Below are 20,914 nucleotides of genomic sequence, written 5' to 3'. Positions count from 1 at the left end.
CTGCATCCAAAACCCACAAAAACAATGTAAGTGTCAAAATATCAATGAGAGTTACTGGCGCATAGCATATCAACAGGAAGGCCACCGAGCAAACTGGCCTCCTCAAATTTGACCCTCTCTTGAAAACTCTTATGATCACTTAGCTCTTGCCTTTTACTTGTTTGAATTTTAGTTGGTCAAGAAATACTAGTTATTGTACTAGTGGGAAGAAAAGGATGTCAATATCTTTATATTTTATTTTGGGAATTATTATTAATATTCTAAAAATCTTATTTTACACTCCAAATTTTTTATATTATGAAAGAAAAATACACTTATAAAGAGTGTAGAATAAAATTTTTAGAGTGCGAATATCACTTCCCTTTATTTTCATCAATATTCAAACTTAGAAGTTTTTTGTCATTATTTGGAACGTAGAAATTTCAAACTTTCCGTCTGCTTTCCCTTCTTCTCTGTTACTTGGAGTTAAAATATAAAGACGTGCAAAGAATGCCATAAGAGAATCATATAGGTTCCTGATTCTCAGATTTCCTTTGACTTTGGAAATTCTTAATCTTACGTTCAAACTTACTTTTCGCCGGAAACCATAATGAATCACCAAGCTTTGGAAATGGATTCCGGCGAAAAGCGGCTCAATGAGCTGGGATACAAGCAAGAACTCAGAAGGGAAATGGTTCTCTCTCTCTCTCTCTCTCTCTATTTGTTGTTCTCTTCGTAGCCGTAGCTGGGTGTTAGCTTCTTTCATGTTCATAAACTTTCTTGCAACCATGTTGAGAGAGGTTGAAATCTAATGTTTTCACTTGGTTTTCTACAGTCATTGTTCAAGACGATGGCAATAACATTTTCGTGCATGTCGGTGTTCACTGGTACGCCTCTCTACGGCCAAAGTCTGCGCTATGCTGGTCCGGCACCCCTAATATGGGGTTGGATTGTTGTCACATTCTTCACATGGTTTGTCGGAATTGCCATGGCTGAGATATGCTCCTCTTTTCCGGTACGCGGTGCTGTTTTTCCCTTTCTTTTTCCTATGGATTTGTAAGTAACATCTGACATGATCTTGGTTGCTTTAAACATTGATCAGACCACAGGTTCTCTTTATTTTTGGGCTGCTCATCTGGCCGGACCCATGTGGGGGCCATTCGCGTCGTGGTGCTGCGCTTGGCTTGAAACCATCGGTCTTGTTTCCGCAATAGGTGCTCAGGTATAGCCACTTCCTCTGCATCAAGTGACTTTGAATCAAAGAGACTAACATGTTTTCTTGAATGCCTTTTATTTTCTTTCCCCTTTAGGCATATTCCGCATCACAAGCGTTGCAGATGGTCATTCTTTTAGCCACGGGGACGAACAAGGGCGGAGGCTATTTTGCATCGAGGGGTGTATTCCTGTGCATGTATGTCGGTCTGACCATCATATGGGCAGTGCTCAATACATTTGCATTACAAGTGATAGCATTTCTCAACATAATTTCGATATGGTGGCAGGTGAGCCCTTCCAACTCCTTTGTTTTTGCATGTAAGATTCAATTGCAACATCAAGATAGAAGTAGCTAGTTATCAATCTGATACCTTAACCCAAATCTAATACAACTTACAGTATTAGGGGCATCTAAATGTTAGTTCACATTGTTCAAAATCTAAAAACAATCAATGAAGCTAACAATTGACTTGGAACTGCCTACGATCCAAAGCGGAATATCTTGACATTCATAATGACGGGTTTTGATCTTGACCTTGTGTTTGGGCCCAAAATATTGGGATTGGGCCGAGCAGCAGGATGTGCTCGGCCCAAGGTAATGACATGCTATGGGCCAAATAATGAAACCCGGACCAGCTGGCAGGGTCGGCGAGATCCTATCTTAAAAGTAGTCCAGATAAGTGAGGAAAGGTCGAGGAAATCCTGGTGCAATCAGGATTCTCGACCAGCAAGGGATAAAGCCTCAAAAGGAGGAGAATTCAGAATCCCAGTAGGACTAGGGTTGTTCGAGTTAAAGGTGAAATGGGATAAGGACTCCCAATCCAGATCAGAATGGGATTCAAGGAGCGAGGTGCTATAAATACAAGAAATTACGCAATGAAAAGCCCCTTCAACATCAGCATACAATTGCCCTGCGCAAATTCTCTCAAACACTTTGAGATTTTTTCCTTTTCTTTTCCCGCCGACACACCTTCAGTTTGGACAAACAGCACTGTGGAAGCAACCGGTGAGCACCTTCAGTTTGGATAAACAGCACTGCTGCCGCAGAATCAGCCGACCGAGACACACCTTCAGTTTGGATAAACAGCACTGCGTCGAGGTCGACCGATTATCTATCTAAGTCTCGGCCGAGGAAGGTTTTCGAACCTTTGTTGGTAGAGGTCATCTTACTAAGCCATTTCGGCATAGTTGGGTGTTACGAATTGCTCTGCTCGGCGCATTGGAGGCCGAGCGAGTTTATGATTGGATACTCACAAATAAGTTTCAGGGTTCGGCATTCCGACGGCCGAACTACGTTTACCATCAAGACATACATCACATTCGAATACCTGTGCCCGTATAGTTTGGTCTCAATTCGGCGTGCTTATACCCTTACGAATATAATCACAGTGGCCGAATCAGGCTTCGACGAGTTGTGAACTCCGTAGAATTAGTAGCCTTGTCTTCAGGCTATAGAATCCAGAGACCGAGAGCGTTCCTTCCTCGGTCGCAATCGCAAGATACAGAAGTCAACAGCGCGCTCAACGCGACCACATCAAATTCTACTCCTCGGCCTAGCTCGGCCGACGAGTTGGCACGCCCTGCATTCAACCGAAGGACATTAGTTAGCTCATTAGTTATTCGGCCTGCGCGCCACGTAGGTTCTGTAATTTTTGTAGTCAACATTTTGGCACGCCCGGTGGGACCATTGTGCTAAACCTTCGGAGTTCATGACCGTAGAAACACGGTCTACCAAGAAGAAAACAAACATGGGAAAGTCAACAGTTGACTTACCAGTGCAAGGCCTTGGGCAGGATTCGCACCCAGCAAAAAATCCGGTCATTGCTTTGCCACCCGAGGCTACAAGTGTGACCCGCCGAGAGAATGAGATCTGTCTCGGTGGGCAACCTCACAACGCGGCTATCCCGAATCAAACGACGCCCATATTCGTGGAGGGGATAGTGGAAGACTGCGACGACGATGGTGGAGAAGGCTCTGATCCACCAACTAGGTCGTTTCTTCGGAGACGACTCGATGAGCAGTATCGACAGGTCGAGCAGTCGATTGGTCAAAAGATGAATGATTTGCTAGAGGCAATACGAAGTAACAACGATACACAGACCAGAATGCTTGAAATATTAGTTAGTAAAGCCTTCGAAGATGGCCAGGTCGGCCAACCTCGACAGCTCTCGACGAACGTGCCCATACCTGCCGATAGAGCGTCCGCTCGACCGCAACCAGTCACCTTAGAAAGAGGATCAGGACATAGATCCGAGGGACCAAGCCAGGGAGAAGAAGCCGCCTCCGTGAACATGACCGAAGTCCAGAGAATGATTGATTCGGCCTTGAAGAAAGGGCCGAAGTTTCCAAAATTCATTCATCCTTACCCGGCTTACGTAGAAAGGTTTGAATACCCACGGGGATTTAAGATCCCTGATTTCAGCCTCTTCGCCGGGGAGTCGTCTTTGTCCTCATTAGAACATGTGGCTCGGTTCACGGCGCAGTGTGGAGACGTTAATAGCGATTTCTACAAACTACGTCTGTTTAACTTTTCATTGACAGGCTCCGCTTTCGCCTGGTACATTAATCTTCCACCCAATTCTGTGCAGAGTTGGGAGGAGTTGTTCGAAAAATTCCATGAACAATTCTATCGGCCTGGGATGGAGATGTCAGTGTCATCCTTGGCCAGGATGGCTCAAGCATCCGACGAATCGCCAATGGAGTACTTAACAAGGTTCAAGTCGGCCAGGAATTGGTGCCGAGTACCACTCCCCGAAGTGGAATTCGTCAGGATTGCTCTCAACGGATTAGACGTGGAGTACAAAAAGAAGTTCCTGGGGGCAAACATTCGCGATATGTACGAACTTGCTCAACATGTCGAACAGTATGATTACCTGCTCCGAGAAGAGAAGGTCTCAAAATTACCATCCCGGGGAACGTTGTATAAAAACCCCACGGTCAGCTATGCATCGGCCGAAAGCGGGGACCCTCAGTACGTCAGTGTGGATGCGGCCGAGATAGTAATAGATAAACCATACGTCTGCAAGGCTCTGGCTCAAGTACACGGCAAAGACACCAAAGCCCATTCGGCCGCCGAGGACATAAGTAAATCTTCAAAAGTATACACTTTCGACATCACCAAGGCCGATGCAATTTTCGATCAATTATTGGCGGCAAAGATCATCAAGCTTCGGCCGGGACATATTATCCCTAAGGCCGATGAATTGAAAGGAAAGATATACTGCAAGTACCATAATTCTAATAAGCATGCAACAAATAATTGTGTCGTGTTCCGGGATACAATCCAAAGTTGGATCGAAAAAGGAAAATTGAAATTCCCGGAAAAGCAGATGGCGGTCGACGTCAATCCCTTCCCTTCAACAACAATTGGTATGGTGGATGCTCATCTTCCTAAAAACAAAGGGAAGGCCGAATACGTTCCGGTGCAGCATATCCGTAAACAGAATGGTCGAACAAGGCTGAAGCTTGATATATTTTCAAATGCACCACCCACGGAACAATCGAGGCCCCTCGCCGATGAGCCTATGATGGGGTCGAGTTCCGACGAAATTCATGAGTCAAAGGTTTTATGTGACCATTGTAAAACATCGATTGAACCTGGGAAGAAGACATTTTCAACAACACCCACGGCCCTTACCACAGCACCAAAGGAAGTTGGTCCGCGACGTCAAGTGTTCGATCGACTCGGCTTACAAGTACGGCCGAAAGACCAGGCCTCAGTCAGGCGGCGCCTTGATTTCGACGCGCCTTTCTATAATGAGGATTACTACTCGCACAATACTAACAGTTCCAGCTCGTCAGCCGATCGCAAAACCTTCAAACCACCCCGAACATCGGATCAACGCTGGTACAGTTACAACTCCCCGACTGGTTTATATACAGCACTGTCTAAATCCCAAAAACGTCGCCGTCAACGGATTGATTGCATGGCTCGACGACGAGGAGCACAGGCCAGCACTACCAACCAGTGGCAACCAAAGAAGGCCGCGGAAAGCATCAGTGAACGGCCAACCCCAACTATCATGACCGAATTGGCCGAAGGGAAGCAAGTAGCTGCTGCCGGTTTTGAAACCACCATTGAGGATGCTGAGAAACGTATCAAAATCCTGCTTCGGCCTGGGGAAACTAGAGCTCGGCTAGAACACTTCACGCAAGAAGCCAAAAGGAAGATTTCCTCATCACCACCGCGCGAACCGTTTATCAAAGTACGGCGCAACTTACATCCCCCATTCCTCGGTGAATCCTTGGAATACATGAGAGAGTTTCACAAGAAATACTCCGCCAATGACTTGTACGGACTACCCAAGGAGTGTCAGGAAGCCCTCGACCTAGCTCTCACTTGCCCTGATGCCGAGCAAATCATTCAGAAAACCTCCGACCCAGCAATTAAGGCAAGGTTCCAGCATATACGGGAAGCTCGGGTACTTGGTTTTGATGTTGATCCTTATACAGATATCGACACCGCCGAATTACCTTTCTCGCTCGATGACCTTCAGCATTTGCGTTATCATTTCGAAGTTTTCTCGGCGGTATCACTCTTCGGCCTCACGGCCGACGAAGAAAAACGAATAGCAAGGTTGGATACATATCTCGACACTAGGAACGCCCGCATTGCCTATGAAGAACGGGCCCGTATAACAAAGGACCAACATAAATCTTCAACAGTCAACATGGTCGAGGAAAATAGCCACACCACATTCGACTCGGTTCCCATGTCTCGGGTACCGGCTCTTACCGAGGCACTTGAAAGCTTGATCGAGGATGTTCCGCCGACTGATACTGTGGCTAGTTCGGCAGAAGACGACGACCACGATCCAATGGGCCCTTCGGTTCTCGAACAAATGGAGATCAGTATGGTCCACGTGTTACCAGCCGAATTCCAACCAAGTACACCCCAGTCGAATTTCTTGGACGGGGATGTGGTCGCCGAGGAGGCAACACAAGTCGATTTCATCGCAAACGATGACGACCGAGAGACCCGAAGCACGGACAACCTTAAGGCGGCATTGGCCGAGCTATTTCCTCGTTCCCCTTCGGTTAATCTCCAACACCTGAAGCCGTTGTACATCACGGCTCACATCGAAGGATTCCCCATTTCCAAAGTGTTTGTCGACTGTGGGGCCACAGTCAACATTATGCCAATATCTGTCATGAAGGCTTTGCGCCGTTCTGATAATGAGCTCATTCCGTCAGGGATCACTATGAGCAGCTTCATTGGTGACAAGTCTCAGACCAAAGGAGTGTTACCATTGGAGGTTAGCATTGCCGGTCGCCAACACATGACGGCATTCTTCATAATTGATTCCAAGACCGATTATAACGCATTACTTGGTCGAGACTGGATCCACCAAACCAGTTGCATTCCTTCATCATTGTACCAAGTTCTCATCTTCTGGGATGGCAAATCGGTTACCATCCATCCAGCCGATAATCAACCATTTGAGACCAACATGATTCAGGCTCGCTATTATGATGATCACGTCGGCTACATCACCCTCCAAGGTCTTAACGAGGATGGGCGGCCGACGCGAATTTCAGTGCAGAAAGTGATTGAGGTCGGCGCCGAGACTGTCCAACAGGATTCGGCGAGACTTGGCTTGGCAGATTTGGTCCCCAATGCCGATGATTGAGCACACCAAACAAGAACAGCGTCAGGCCGCGGTTTCGTCAACAATGGAACGTCTGCTGGCCCATTGGTACGCCATTACCAAGCAACCGCATTCTGGCATTAATTTAATTGAATTTTTGGCCGAAGCAGATGACGGCCCTGTTTTGTCTCTCGAGAAAGTTCGGGCTGCCCCGGCCGAACTCGAGGACCATCGGCCTCAAGTCAAGGACCCATTAGAGGAAGTTAACGTAGGCACGGCCGATGATCCTCGCATATTGTTTATAAGCGCGTTACTCCCACCGGCCATGAAGGCCGAACTCCGTAAGTTACTCCAGGAATTTAAAGATTGCTTTGCGTGGAGTTACCATGAAATGCCAGGCCTCGATCGAAACTTGGTCGAGCATGAACTACGCATCAGGGACGGTTGTAAGCCTTTTCGACAACCCCCTCGCCGATTCTCGACCGAGTTACAACTCGGCATTAAGGAAGAATTGGTTCGGCTTCTCAAGGCCGGATTTATTAGGACCGCTCGCTACGTCGAATGGTTGGCCAATATCGTCCCAGTGTTGAAGAAAAACGGTGCCCTCCGCATTTGCACCGATTTCCGTAACCTGAATCTAGCGACTCCCAAGGACGCATATACAATGCCAATGTCGGATTTACTCATTGATGCCGCAGCTAATCATGAATTACTATCTTTTATGGACGGTCATGCGGGATACAACCAGATTTTCATCGCCGAAGCCGACGTCCACAAAACGGCTTTCCGTTGCCCAGGGGCACTAGGCACGTACGAATGGGTAGTCATGCCATTCGGCCTCAAGAATGCCGGCGCCACATACCAACGAGCCATGAATATGATTTTCCACGACTTAATTGGGACCATCGTCGAAGTTTATATCGACGATGTGGTGGTAAAGTCGAAACGCCGCCAAACACACCTGGATGACCTACGACAAGCGTTCCTTCGCATGCGCAAGAACAGCCTCAAGATGAACCCAGCCAAGTGTGCTTTCGGTGTTTCGGCCGGTAATTTCCTAGGGTTTTTGGTGCACCATCGCGGCATCGAAGTCGACGCCAATAAAGCCCGCGCCATCATTAGCGCCCCACCTCCCACAACAAAGAAACAGTTGCAGTCGTTACTCGGGCAGATCAACTTCCTCCGCCGTTTCATCGCTAATTCGGCCGGTAAAATGAAGGCATTCTCTACTCTCCTCAAACTTAAGGATACCGATAAATTTGTTTGGCGCGAAGAACATCAGAGTGCATTCACGCAGATCAAGGTGGCCCTTTCGACCCCACCTGTGCTGGTTCCACCTTGTCGCACCAAACCCCTCAAATTATACATTTCGGCAGCCGCCGAATCCATTGGTTGTCTCCTTGCACAAGACAACAACGTCGGTCGTGAGCAAGCTATCTTTTATCTTAGCCGAAATCTGAATGCACCAGAGCTCAATTACTCACCGGTCGAAAAACTTTGCTTAGCTTTGTTTTTTGCCGCATCCAAGCTTCGGCATTACATGCTCCCATCAGTCACGCAGGTCATCGCCCAGACAGACGTAATTCGTTACATGCTCACTCGGCCTATCGTTAAAGGCCGAATCGGGAAATGGACACTCGCCTTATCCGAATTTAGCCTGCAGTACGTTCCCCAAAAAGCGGTCAAGGGGCAGGCTCTCGCCGATTTCTTGGCTCAGCACCCTTCCCCATATGGTTTTGAAGGGGGCGATGTCGACATCGGACTAGTCACCACACGCGATAACCATTGGACTATGCATTTTGATGGATCCAGTACTTCGACCTCGGCAGGCGTCGGCATCGCAATTCAGTCGCCCAACCACTGCCGATGGTACTTCTCTCTCAAGTTGGATTTCAGCTGCACAAACAATCAGGCCGAATATGAAGCCCTCATTATCGGTCTCCACGTTTTACACGATCTACGGGCTTCCCGTGTTCTTGTCCTCGGTGATTCCGAACTTGTGATTAACCAATTGAACGGCATTTTTCGTTGCATGAGTTGTACTTTGGCGCCATATCACATGGTCGCCACATACCTGGCCGAGTCCTTCGAACGGATCACGTTTGAACATATTTCACGAATCCACAACACCGATGCCGATGAACTCGCCCAGATCGCCTCCGGAGCACAACTCATGGGGGGCAAACTCGGCCGCGTCGCAGCCACAGGACTGCAATCGTACCCGGCCTTGATCGATCGGCAAACCCTCCAGCGCACACACGTAATACGAACAAGGGTAATGTCGCTCCCATCCCTACTAGAACGAGGAGACCCCGTAGAAATATGTGCCGTCGAGGTGGAACCAGATGATTGGAGAAAAACGATGTTACGATACCTCGATAATCCCAATGGGAAACACGACCGGAGAACGAAGGTCCTCGCCACGAATTACGTGTCGTATCAAAATGAATTATATCGCAAGGGCGAGGATGGGTTACTGCTATTGTGCCTTGGCCCAGACGAGGCTACCCAAGCAATGGCCGAGGTACATGAAGGAATTTGCGGAGCACACCAGTCTGGACGAAAGATGCGTTGGTTGCTCCGACGACACGGTTACTTTTGGCCCAGCATATTAAAGGATTGTATCGAATACGCACGGAGATGCGTACCATGCCAAATTCATGGACACGTACAGAGAGCCCCGGCCGAATTGCTACATTCGGTCACCAAACCATGGCCGTTCAGAGGTTGGGCAATGGACGTGATTGGCAAAATCACGCCATCATCGGGAGCAGCGAAACACGCGTGGATTATGGTAGCAACTGACTATTTCACTAAGTGGGTCGAGGCAAGGTCATACGCCGAATTAACGGCCAAGGAGGTATGCAATTTCGTAGAAGAAAATATTGTGACCAGATTCGGCGTGCCAGAAACGATCATAACTGATAATGGCACTATCTTCACGGCTGATAGGTTTAAGGAATACGCAGCAAGTTTGAACATCCGACTCGAGCAATCTACGCCGTATTACCCACAGGCAAACGGGCAGGCCGAGGCAAGCAATAAAGTGTTGATCGGCATCCTTGAAAAAATGGTAAAAGAGAAACCTGGGTTGTGGCACTTAAAGTTAAATGAAGCGTTATGGGCATACCGAACGTCACCCCGCTCGGCCACTGGAACGACCCCTTATGCGTTAACTTACGGACACGACGCCATGTTACCGGTCGAGTTAAGTATAAGTTCGTTACGAGTAATCGAGCAGAGTGACTTGTTCAGTATTGAATATTGTCAAGCGATGCGGCAGGAATTAGAAGATTTAGAAGAAAGTCGAGTCGACGCGAGTAACTTATTGGTAGCACAAAAGAAAATTGCCGAACGAGCGTATAACCAGCGTGTAAGACAAAAAACGTTCGGCGAAGGAGAATTGGTTTGGCAAACTGTGTTGCCTGTTGGGATTAAGGACCCAAGATTTGGGAAGTGGTCGCCGAATTGGGAAGGGCCATTCGTCGTTCACAAAGTCCTCGGCAAGGGGGCATATCATTTAAAAGATCGGACGGGTTCAGTTCACAAATTGCCGATTAATGGAAAGTTTTTAAAGAAGTACTATCCAATTACTTGGGAAATGCAAGAGTAAGACTATTGTATTGTTAGCAAAACGAGCATTGTATTAATAGCAAAAAGATTATTACAAAAACAATACAAGTATAATGATGGGTTCCTAAGGGGTCGAGGGGAGGAAAGTCTCGAGGGCAGCTTTCAGCTCCAGCCACTTCGCTTCGCTCAAAATTATCTCAGCCTGCCGTGTCTTCTTGTTACATTGCAGCTGCTGGATACGCCGTGCACCGGCAGCGAAGGCCGTCAGCCGAGCCTTGTTAGCCTCGAAATCTTTCTCGAGCTCGGAAGCAGCGGCCGCCCTTTGCTGTCGAAGGACAGAAATCTGACGCTCGAGGTCAGAGATCTGGCGATCAAACTCGGTCAGCTTCGCTTTCCTTGCTTTGATTGCCTCCAACTCCACTCGACCTGCCTCCTGCGCGACCTTGGCTACCTTCAGGTCATCCTCGGCTTGCAGTGCTCGTTCGAAGATAAGAAAATGGTGCCGAGTCCGCTCCAGGAGATCGGTGAGGAAAGAGATGCCCTCCGGGCTGAGGTGACCACCACTGGCGAGGTCGTTGAGACACTCTCCAACAGAGTCAAGACCCTGGCATCGAAGAGCTTGGGAGGCAGTGAGAGAAAGGACTTCACGCAGCTTCACGAAGACTTCGGCCTCGGGCATGGCTCCAGCTGGTTCGGCAGGAGCAGCGGAGGAGCCGGCCTCACCGGTCGTGCTTTGGAGAAGAGCGTCAAGCTCCAACTCCCACGATGGCTGCACATAAGAGGGAATGTTTGTAAAGAATAGTAGAAACATCGTGATAATGCATGAGGGAAAAAGGGGATTGTTTTAGACCTGCCGAGAGGAGACTTCGGCCATGCCCTCTGGGTCATTGCTCGAACCCAGGGAACTTAATGGCCGAGCCCAGTGCCTTAGACAGCTACGCAATTCACGCGGCCGATGGAGGTTGTCTACATTTGATGGCCACGTCGGCGGCCAGGAAATATAAACAACACCCCTCGGCGCATAAAATTGCCGGTGAAATGACCGTTCGGGCACCTGACATTTAATAATTTTTTTAAGAACATGTCATGGAAAAGTAACAAGAAAAAGTGAAGACTTACGTAGGCCGAGGAGACTTCCTGCGGGGGAATGGGGAGGTCTTCGTCCTGCGGGTGGATCGGCGACTCGGCCGTGGCCTCAGGATCGGCCAAGGGTCTCTTGCCGCGATCCGCCGCAGAAGGAATCGGGCGAGCGGTCGCCTCGACCACCGGAGGATGAACGGGAGGAGAGTTGACTGGTCGGCGCCGGCGTTCCAAGGGGACCTCTCCGCTCTCGCTCTCGACATCCTGAACAAAAAGAAACTTTTGCATCATAACCGAAAACCGAAAGGAACAAGGGAGAGAAGTAGGGTCATACCTCCAGAACGACCGTCGGAGAAGAGGGTCCCTCGACCGGTGCTGCCGACCTCCCCGCGGCAGGCGTCACGACCGGCTCCGAGGCTGGGGCTGGCGCGCCGATGGGGGCTGCCGTGGCCTCTGGAGAAGCGACGGCCGGTGGAATCAAGACGTACGGCAATGGAGGAGAGCCGGCGGGAGCGGTCGTCCCTGTGGTATCACTAGGGACGACATGAATTTCCCGATCGCCCTTCTTCGCCAATTTCTTGACGCGTTTGGAAGGGCGAGGGGCATCAACCTCCGGCTCGGCCTCTCGGTGGGGGCGTTTGGCCGGGACTGCCTTCTCTGTGGCGATTGGCTTCGGCACCTTCTTCGCCTTCGCCACCGCGGCGACCACCTCTACCCACCTCGACACACGGCTGCCTGGAGGGCAAGGTGACTATTGACAAGGCTCAGGATATATATATATAAAAAAAAAAAAAAAAAAAAAAAAAAAAAAAAAAAGTAAAGGCGGAAAGACTACCTTGGGCCGGCTCCTTAGGTTGAGCCGAGGGCGTCGACCGAGGACGGTCGCCGAAGATCTTCGTCACCAGATCTTCGGCCGGGGACCCGAAGAAGTCTCCAGTGTACTCTTCCCACCAGTCCCCAAAGGTGTCGGTTCCCAGAGACTCAGGAACCGCCGGCCGGATCCTAAATTTCCTGCACTTCTCCTGGAACTCCTGGTCGGACGCCTTGCACTCCCTCTCAGAGGAGCCGGTAAGACGTCCCCGACTCAAGAGTGACCGAGAAGCAAGCAGGGGGACTGGACTGCCTTGGAGGTAGCCGAGCTGCCGGGCGACAAAATTGGGGTGGTAAACCTCCCAGCCCGCTCGGCGGGCATCACAACCCAGTGGGAGGTCACGAGCCACAACGAACGACCCCCATCGTTGACGAATGTCCGCATCCTCGGACGGGGCCCACGTTGCCGTAGGAAGCCCGAGCGAGGAAGGGTACTCCTGGTGCCGGCACACCAGGAACTCGTCATCCGAGAGGACGTCGAGGCTGAAGAAATGTTTGAATACCTCGTCGGCTCGGTGGGGAGGCGCCGGTCGCGAGGCCAGTTGGGGGCCGAGGGCGGCCGTTCGGTCGAAGGCGGGAGCCTCCGGTCGAAGGGTGGAAAAGTAGACCTGCAGCCAGAGTTGGAACACCCAGAGGGGTCCGTTCTGGTGCGGGTCAATCTTGCCAATGGTCGCCTCAGCCAGGCAACGGAAGAGGTTGGCGAGTATGGCTGGACTGAGCGCCAGCAAGCGACCATTGGCCAGTGCCTGGGCCACTGGCATGTTCTCCACCAGGCACTTGTTCGACCTGGTACAACAGACGAATTTGTTGTACCAGTAGAAGAGGAAGGCCTCGTGCTCTCCCTTCCTCAGGCCCTCCTCGCCTCGACCGGCGAAATGCAGAATGAGGGTATTGTAGTTGAAGAAGTTCTTGTGGAGTTTATGAACTTCTTCCCTTGAGGGCTCCCGATCGCCCCGGCTCAGCGTTTCGACGGCCCTTTCGTCGAATAGCGCCTTCAGGTCGAGGGGAGAAGGGTATCCAGAAAGGGCGGCGTCAATGGGAAGGCCGGTCGGGGAAGTCCCAAGGATGGCCGAGACGTCGAGGACTGTAGGGCCGAGGGGGCCGAAGGGCAAAACCATGGTGTTGGTGGCCGAACACCATAGACTCATGGCCGCCAGGAGCAGCTCCTTATCCATGGCAATTTCCATGGTTGACAGCATAATGGCATCATAAATGCCAAGAGCCTTCCACTCATTGGAGAAAAAGGAGCTCATCCGGTCGACCCAGGCAGCCCAAGCCGTGGTGGTCGAGGGCCAGGCTCCCTGTGGCCGCGCCAGAGTCCACTTGGACCAGTCGAACCCCTGCAGCAGGGGTATTAAGCACTGCTCTTTGAGCAGGTCAGTGACGGACGATGGCACGGCGTCTCTAAAGAGGGGACCCAGAATCTGGTGGGTGGTGGCCATGTCCTCTTCGAATCGCAGCGTCTTGACGGTGCTCCGATCGATGAAGTCTTTGCATTTGTTGATCTCCTCAGAAAGTTTCGCGATGAAGGAAGCCATTAGAATAGTCTGGAAGAACTGGTAAGCTTGCAGGAGGGAAAATTAAAAGGTTGTGAACAAGCAAGAATGATTGAAATTTGAGTTTGGATTCTTTCTGAAAGCGTAAGATACGAATGGAGTGAACTGTGGGTATTTATAGGCTTTTCAGATAGAAGAGCAAACGACTGAATTTTGGAAGGCATTAGAATTCGAAAAGTGTTCGTTCAAAAGAGGGGGAAATTTAACCGGGAAAGTTGGCAATCATTTCGGATATTTTGGGAACCTGCGAAAATGGGATCGAGGGGGCGAAGATCCAGGACGCACGATGGCGTGCGGCGATAGGTTCAATGTATTAATGAGGATAAGACGGTTCAGTTGGTGCACGGTTTCGAGGCCCATGATTGAAGCTTTTAAGAACGGCGGAGAATTGACGCGTGGCCATGCGTTGGGGGCAACGAGGAAGGTACAATCATGTCTCATAAATATGCAGGAATAATGGTCATTAATGAAGTAAGGTCCAGAAAAGCAATAAATGTTTTCGCTTCTTCAAGGCCGAGAGCCGACCAAGAGTGACAGTCGGCGACCTCAGAAGCGAGGGGGCAATGTTTGGGCCCAAAATATTGGGATTGGGCCGAGCAGCAGGATGTGCTCGGCCCAAGGTAATGACATGCTATGGGCCAAATAATGAAACCCGGACCAGCTGGCAGGGTCGGCGAGATCCTATCTTAAAAGTAGTCCAGATAAGTGAGGAAAGGTCGAGGAAATCCTGGTGCAATCAGGATTCTCGACCAGCAAGGGATAAAGCCTCAAAAGGAGGAGAATTCAGAATCCCAGTAGGACTAGGGTTGTTCGAGTTAAAGGTGAAATGGGATAAGGACTCCCAATCCAGATCAGAATGGGATTCAAGGAGCGAGGTGCTATAAATACAAGAAATTACGCAATGAAAAGCCCCTTCAACATCAGCATACAATTGCCCTGCGCAAATTCTCTCAAACACTTTGAGATTTTTTCCTTTTCTTTTCCCGCCGACACACCTTCAGTTTGGACAAACAGCACTGTGGAAGCAACCGGTGAGCACCTTCAGTTTGGATAAACAGCACTGCTGCCGCAGAATCAGCCGACCGAGACACACCTTCAGTTTGGATAAACAGCACTGCGTCGAGGTCGACCGATTATCTATCTAAGTCTCGGCCGAGGAAGGTTTTCGAACCTTTGTTGGTAGAGGTCATCTTACTAAGCCATTTCGGCATAGTTGGGTGTTACGAATTGCTCTGCTCGGCGCATTGGAGGCCGAGCGAGTTTATGATTGGATACTCACAAATAAGTTTCAGGGTTCGGCATTCCGACGGCCGAACTACGTTTACCATCAAGACATACATCACATTCGAATACCTGTGCCCGTATAGTTTGGTCTCAATTCGGCGTGCTTATACCCTTACGAATATAATCACAGTGGCCGAATCAGGCTTCGACGAGTTGTGAACTCCGTAGAATTAGTAGCCTTGTCTTCAGGCTATAGAATCCAGAGACCGAGAGCGTTCCTTCCTCGGTCGCAATCGCAAGATACAGAAGTCAACAGCGCGCTCAACGCGACCACATCAAATTCTACTCCTCGGCCTAGCTCGGCCGACGAGTTGGCACGCCCTGCATTCAACCGAAGGACATTAGTTAGCTCATTAGTTATTCGGCCTGCGCGCCACGTAGGTTCTGTAATTTTTGTAGTCAACACCTTGGCACCCGAATGAGCTCAAAGATGCAAACATCTGCGTCCTTCAGTTTGTTGGCTTTGTAAAACTCAATCCACCCTTTACTTTTTAAATACATACGACAACTCCTAGAAACTTCAATTTTCTCTTTATCTTTCACAATTCCTATGTCCATTGGCCATGATTTTCCAAACGGATCTTTAACACGCATACAGGATTTGTCAAGAATGCCAGTTGATCTTGCGAAGTCAAGGGGGATTGTCTGTCATAAACAATCACAAGTTAGACGGATTTTCCCCTAAACAAAATATCTTCAACATGCTAAGTTGCTAACCAATGTTTAGTTGTAAGGATTGCAACTCAACCTGAACAAGCAATCTAATATAACAACTTCGACTAAGACTGAAACTAAAACTTCGGAGTCTAGAGTATGCCCAACATGAATTCTGTGAAAACAACTTCAGAAAATTGCGGACATAACAGCATGAGTCAAGAAGACTTGATACGGAGAAAGAGAAGATAGAAAACTTACCGCGCTAGGACATTTGACGTTCCAATGAGTTTTTGCCATGATTAACCTGAAGGAGGGAGGAGGAAACTTTTTCTCACAACCTAGTGGCTCATAGACTTTCACATTAAAGACCATGTTGCCCTTGTGTTCAAAGACTAGGAACTCTCCAACTTCCAGGCTATGATTCTTCACAACTTCCTTCCAACCTTGTTTAAAACAAAACACTCCATCGCAAGTCCTACGAACTTTAACATCCCAGGATCCCTGACAGCTCTTAATAAGTGCTTTATCCAATTTCTTTTCGCCGAGGCTTCTAGTAAAGGCTATTGGAATTGCCTGTTCATATGCATAACAAAAAATCAACCCACATTTCCTAATCACTCAATTTGACCGGAAAACTCAGAAAAATTGACATGTATGTTAGCATGTGTACACCTACAGTTAGATTTTATTGGATGTCCAAATGCAAGAATCAAATCGTTAAGTAAGCAGTCGAAAATGGTATGCACCATCCAAAAGCTACAAGTATTTTCTTTGAACAAATATCCTTTTCGAAAACTGTCGGGCACCGAAGTATCTTTTTCAAAAGCAGAGCATGTGAAGTTAATCAAGAATTAACGAAAATATGTTGCAAACCCTGCAAAATCATTCAGATGTTCATGTGGCTCACAAATATCAAAGTTTCAGCTCAGATTAGGTACTACATTGCCCATCTTCCTTTAAGGGTCTAGTTTTTTATTTCTCAAAAATCTTGCTTTCTTGAAAAGAAATCTCCAAACAGATAGAAAATGAAAAACCATGTGCTTTCGGGTACATCCCATAAAAATGGAAAGACAAACAGAAGATTAGCATGACCCCTGCGCAACGTTTATGTTCATTAGGTGCCCCAAATAAAGTGGTATGTGCTCTCAAAAAACACATTTCAAAATAACTCAGAAATATGCGAGTGGGTGTGTGTGTAGAGAGACACATAGAGAGAGAAGGGGAGAGGGAGAAGCATACCATTCCATTTTGGAAGCCAGGCGTCAAAGGCTTGAAAAACTTTCTGGGAAAAGGAGGTGACCTGGCCATGAATCTTGACCAATCTGCCAAGTGCAGATAGAAGAAATGTGAAGAAAAGAGGAGAAATTTAGAGGGGAGGTGAAAAGTTAGGGTTTTTTTGGTTTTGCGAGCTGCGGCGGAGGAGGAGAATAGTGTTGAATATATAGGTTGAAGGGACAGTACATAGGAAGTGGCCAACGCAGCAGTGGGTGGCAGAAAAGGGGTGGCGAATCCATGAATGCCATTGGCTGGAGGTCGTACGGCGAGTTCGTACTCTGTAGAAACGCCGCCTGAAACTATTGCATCACCCAGCCTCGCTGCTAATTTGAAAGAAGTCCCACGACAAGAATGTGGTTTAAATTCATTTTGGACATGAATCGAACCTAAAATCTCTTAGAGCTAGACGTGACCACCAGCCCTTAACACATTTATATATTTACTCGCATTCTTCATCGCATTAACTTGACACACCTAAACGAATTATATAGACATGATAGATCTTGAAACCCTTGGCTTTGGTTGCCACTTTTGTACTTTCACAAGGTGATTTGTTATCCGCATGTTGCGTGCGGGGCATGCTCTACTAACCTGAGGTTTTAGGACGTGCTTAATTTGACCTCAATAAGAGGTGATAATGAATCTCTTACCCACTTAACTTATCTTTCTATATATTAATTACAAGTCCATACTACCAGGCTCAGCGCTTTCATCACCACTTGAGACATGTTTTGTATTTTTTAGACCAACAATTTATGATGTGCTCTCATTTTCTATACAGTGTTACACTCTATTGCATTTGTCTCATGTATTATTCATACATCTACTAATCTGGTTTAACCACTACTAATTAACCTAACTGAAATTATACAGTTAATTGGTGGATTGTTAATAATCATAATGCTACCACTGGTGGCACAGCCAACACAGACAGCTTCCTTCGTCTTCACACATTTCGAAACATCTCCAGAGACAACTGGAGTATCCAGCATACCTTATGCGGTGATTTTATCGGTGCTTCTTAGCAACTACTGTTTATATGGTTATGATGCAGCCGCTCATCTCACTGAAGAGACAAAAGGTGCAGATAGGACTGGTCCTATTGCCATTCTCTCTAGTATTGGCCTTGTATCAGTATTTGGTTGGGCTTATTACTTGGCTCTCACTTTCAGCATCAAGGTAAGCGGTTTTCGCACGCCTATTTTAATTATTATATGCATTCTAAATTGAGTATTTTACTATTTTTTATACATTCACTGTTGAAAATTACTAGTGCTGTGTTTTGGTCAAGCTAAAAGCGTTATAACTGAAAGAAAATGATAAGCACACTTTTCAAATTTCTCACACTATCTTGTTTAATCTTGTTCTTTCGTTTGATTTATTTAATCTGACAGCTAAAAATAAAGAAAGGAGCGTGAGAAGCTAACAAATGTGTGTAAAAATTGTCTCCTGTAACTATTGGATGCTTATTAAGGTTAAATTTTTAATGCAGGACTTGGAGTATTTATACCGGGAGGACAATGAGACTGGTGGTGTACTTGTACCAGCACAGATAATATATGATGCATTCTATGGGAGGTTTCATAGTGCAACTGGAGCTGTTCTTTTCATGATTATCATATGGGGTTCCTTCTTCTTCTGTGGACTATCTGTAACCACAACGGCCGCCAGAGCAGTAAGAAAATCCGAAACTCTTAATCCTACATTTATATATCCTGAAGCATCAAGTTAACTTTGTTTCTTCACTCCAAGGTTTACGCTGTATCAAGAGATAAATGCATCCCATTTTCGCCAATCTGGAGGAAAGTGCATCCAACGAGCAAGGTTCCAATAAACGCGGTGTGGCTTTGCACAGCAATCACTTTGCTGCTGGGATTACCGATCCTGAAACTTGACGTGGTGTTCACCGCCATTCTTTCTGTCAGTACAGTTGGTTGGGTGGGCAGCTACGCTGTGCCAATTTTCGCAAGGCTGGTGATGGCCGAAGAGAGCTTCAAACCGGGACCATTTTATTTGGGGAGAGCAAGAAGGCCAATTTGCTTTGTGGCCGTCCTTTGGATATGCTATACATGCTCAATATTTCTTTTGCCAACTTCATACCCTCTTAGATTGAGAACATTCAACTATGCACCAATAGCTCTTGGTGCTGCTTTAGCTCTGGTAATGCTTTGGTGGGTTTTGGATGCAAGGAAATGGTACAAAGGACCGGTAAGAAACATTGATGTACAAAATGGACACCATTAAAATGAAATTGTTTTTGCGTCACGATGAGATAAAAGTAGCTCTGTTTCGATTTATCGGGGGAGAGAAGGGGAGTTTTCTGGTTAGTACATGAGAAAGTTCGTTGGATTGACATCTCGCACCGACACTGGACCAAGGTTCTAAAAAACGCTAGACGCTAGTCGGGTGGCAGGTTGGGGCCTAACGCCTAGGCAGTTAGGCAGGGCCTTAACGGACTAGGCAATTTAAGTAAATTTATTATATATTGTGTAAATAAGTGCCTATTTATACTTAAAAATACATAATTGTATTGTGATACATGATTGCAAAATAAAATGACATAAAATTATAAAGTATTAGACAATATGGAAACATGGGTAACAAGCACATAGTGAGTGTTCGTCTAAGTATTTAACAAGTCTCTACAATTTATTGACGAATTAAAATGCAAAATGAAAATTATCAATTTTTTGTCTAAGTGAAATTCACGACCTAAGCAAGTGCCTAGGCAGGTTTAGGTGGGCTAGTCAGATGCCTAAGGAAGTCTAGGCACACTTTCTTAATTTTCAAAAGCCTAGAGACTAAGCGGGGGGTGACCAGCCGCCTAGGCCTGGGCAGCGGTAGACGGAGATTTTCAGAACAGAGCATTGGACATAAGCCAAGTACGTGAGATAGTTCATACCAAAATAGTCTGACCATAATAAGATCCTTAAGAATAACCCCTCATAAGATTAACCGAAGACAACAAGATAAAGTTAGCTAGTAGTCGATCATCAACCTAAACCCGAATTTAATACATGTCTTACAATAGTTAGGCATCTACATGCTTGTTCACATTGTTCAAAATCCAAAAACAATCAACGAAGCTAACACTTGACTAGGATCCAAAGCGGAATATTTTGACATCCATAATGGCAGGTTTTGATCTTGACTTAGGCTTCTCAATGAGCTCAAATAAGCAGAGATCTCCGTCCTTCTCGTTGGCTATAAAAAACTCAATCCACCTTTACCTTTTTATACAAATACGAAGACGAGCAGGTTTTCTCTTAGGTCTGATGTTTCAAGTTGCTATGCCCACTGGCCATAATTTTCCATACGGATCTCTGAGATGCATCCTGGGTTTGTTAACAAGGCCAGTTGATCTTGCGAATTCAGAGCGAATAATCTTTCATTAACTATCACAAGTCTTAGAAGGATTTCCCCAAACAAAAATATCCTCATCATGCTTAGTTGCTAATCAATATTAGCTGTATGGACTAAAACTCTGCATGAACAAACAGCCTAACATGACAACTCTACCTAGGACTGCAACTTGAACTTGGGGAAATAACAGCATGAGTCAATGCACAATTTAGAGGGAAAGATAAGGTACAAAACTTTCTGCAACAGCACATTGGTTCCAATGAGTTTTTCCCACGATTATTCTGGAGGAGGGAGGAGGAAACTCTTTCTCACAACCTCGTAGCTCGTAGACTTTCACATTAAAGTCCATGTTGCCTTTGTGCTCAAAGACTAGGAACTCTCCAACTTACAGGCTATGATTCTTCACAAATTCCTTCCAACGTTCTTCAAAATAAAACAATCCATGGCCAGTCCTACAAACTTCAACGTTCCAGG

The 20,914-nt window shown here is 47.2% G+C and overlaps 1 protein-coding gene and 1 pseudogene across 1 annotated transcript; both read left to right on the top strand.

The window, feature by feature from the left end:
- Positions 1 to 497: 497 nt before the first annotated feature.
- Positions 498 to 19,684, top strand: LOC125476629 (amino-acid permease BAT1-like). Its single transcript, XM_048582927.1, has 7 exons — positions 498 to 673; positions 815 to 994; positions 1,082 to 1,201; positions 1,290 to 1,481; positions 17,951 to 18,256; positions 18,570 to 18,752; positions 18,830 to 19,684. Exons 1-7 carry the CDS (start codon positions 590 to 592, stop codon positions 19,319 to 19,321), a joined length of 1,557 nt encoding a protein of 518 aa, XP_048438884.1. The 5' UTR covers positions 498 to 589; the 3' UTR covers positions 19,322 to 19,684.
- Positions 16,840 to 16,935, top strand: LOC125476981 (annotated as a pseudogene).
- Positions 19,685 to 20,914: the final 1,230 nt, after the last annotated feature.

This window comes from the organism of the source record quoted next, unplaced genomic scaffold (assembly GCF_019419815.1).
Source record: "Pyrus x bretschneideri cultivar Hongxiangsu unplaced genomic scaffold, Pyrus_bretschneideri_v1 Contig2, whole genome shotgun sequence".
NCBI classification, from domain to species: Eukaryota; Viridiplantae; Streptophyta; class Magnoliopsida; order Rosales; family Rosaceae; genus Pyrus; species Pyrus x bretschneideri.
The sequence above is the reverse complement of the archived record's forward strand: the minus strand, read 5'-3'. Positions and strand labels throughout refer to the sequence as shown.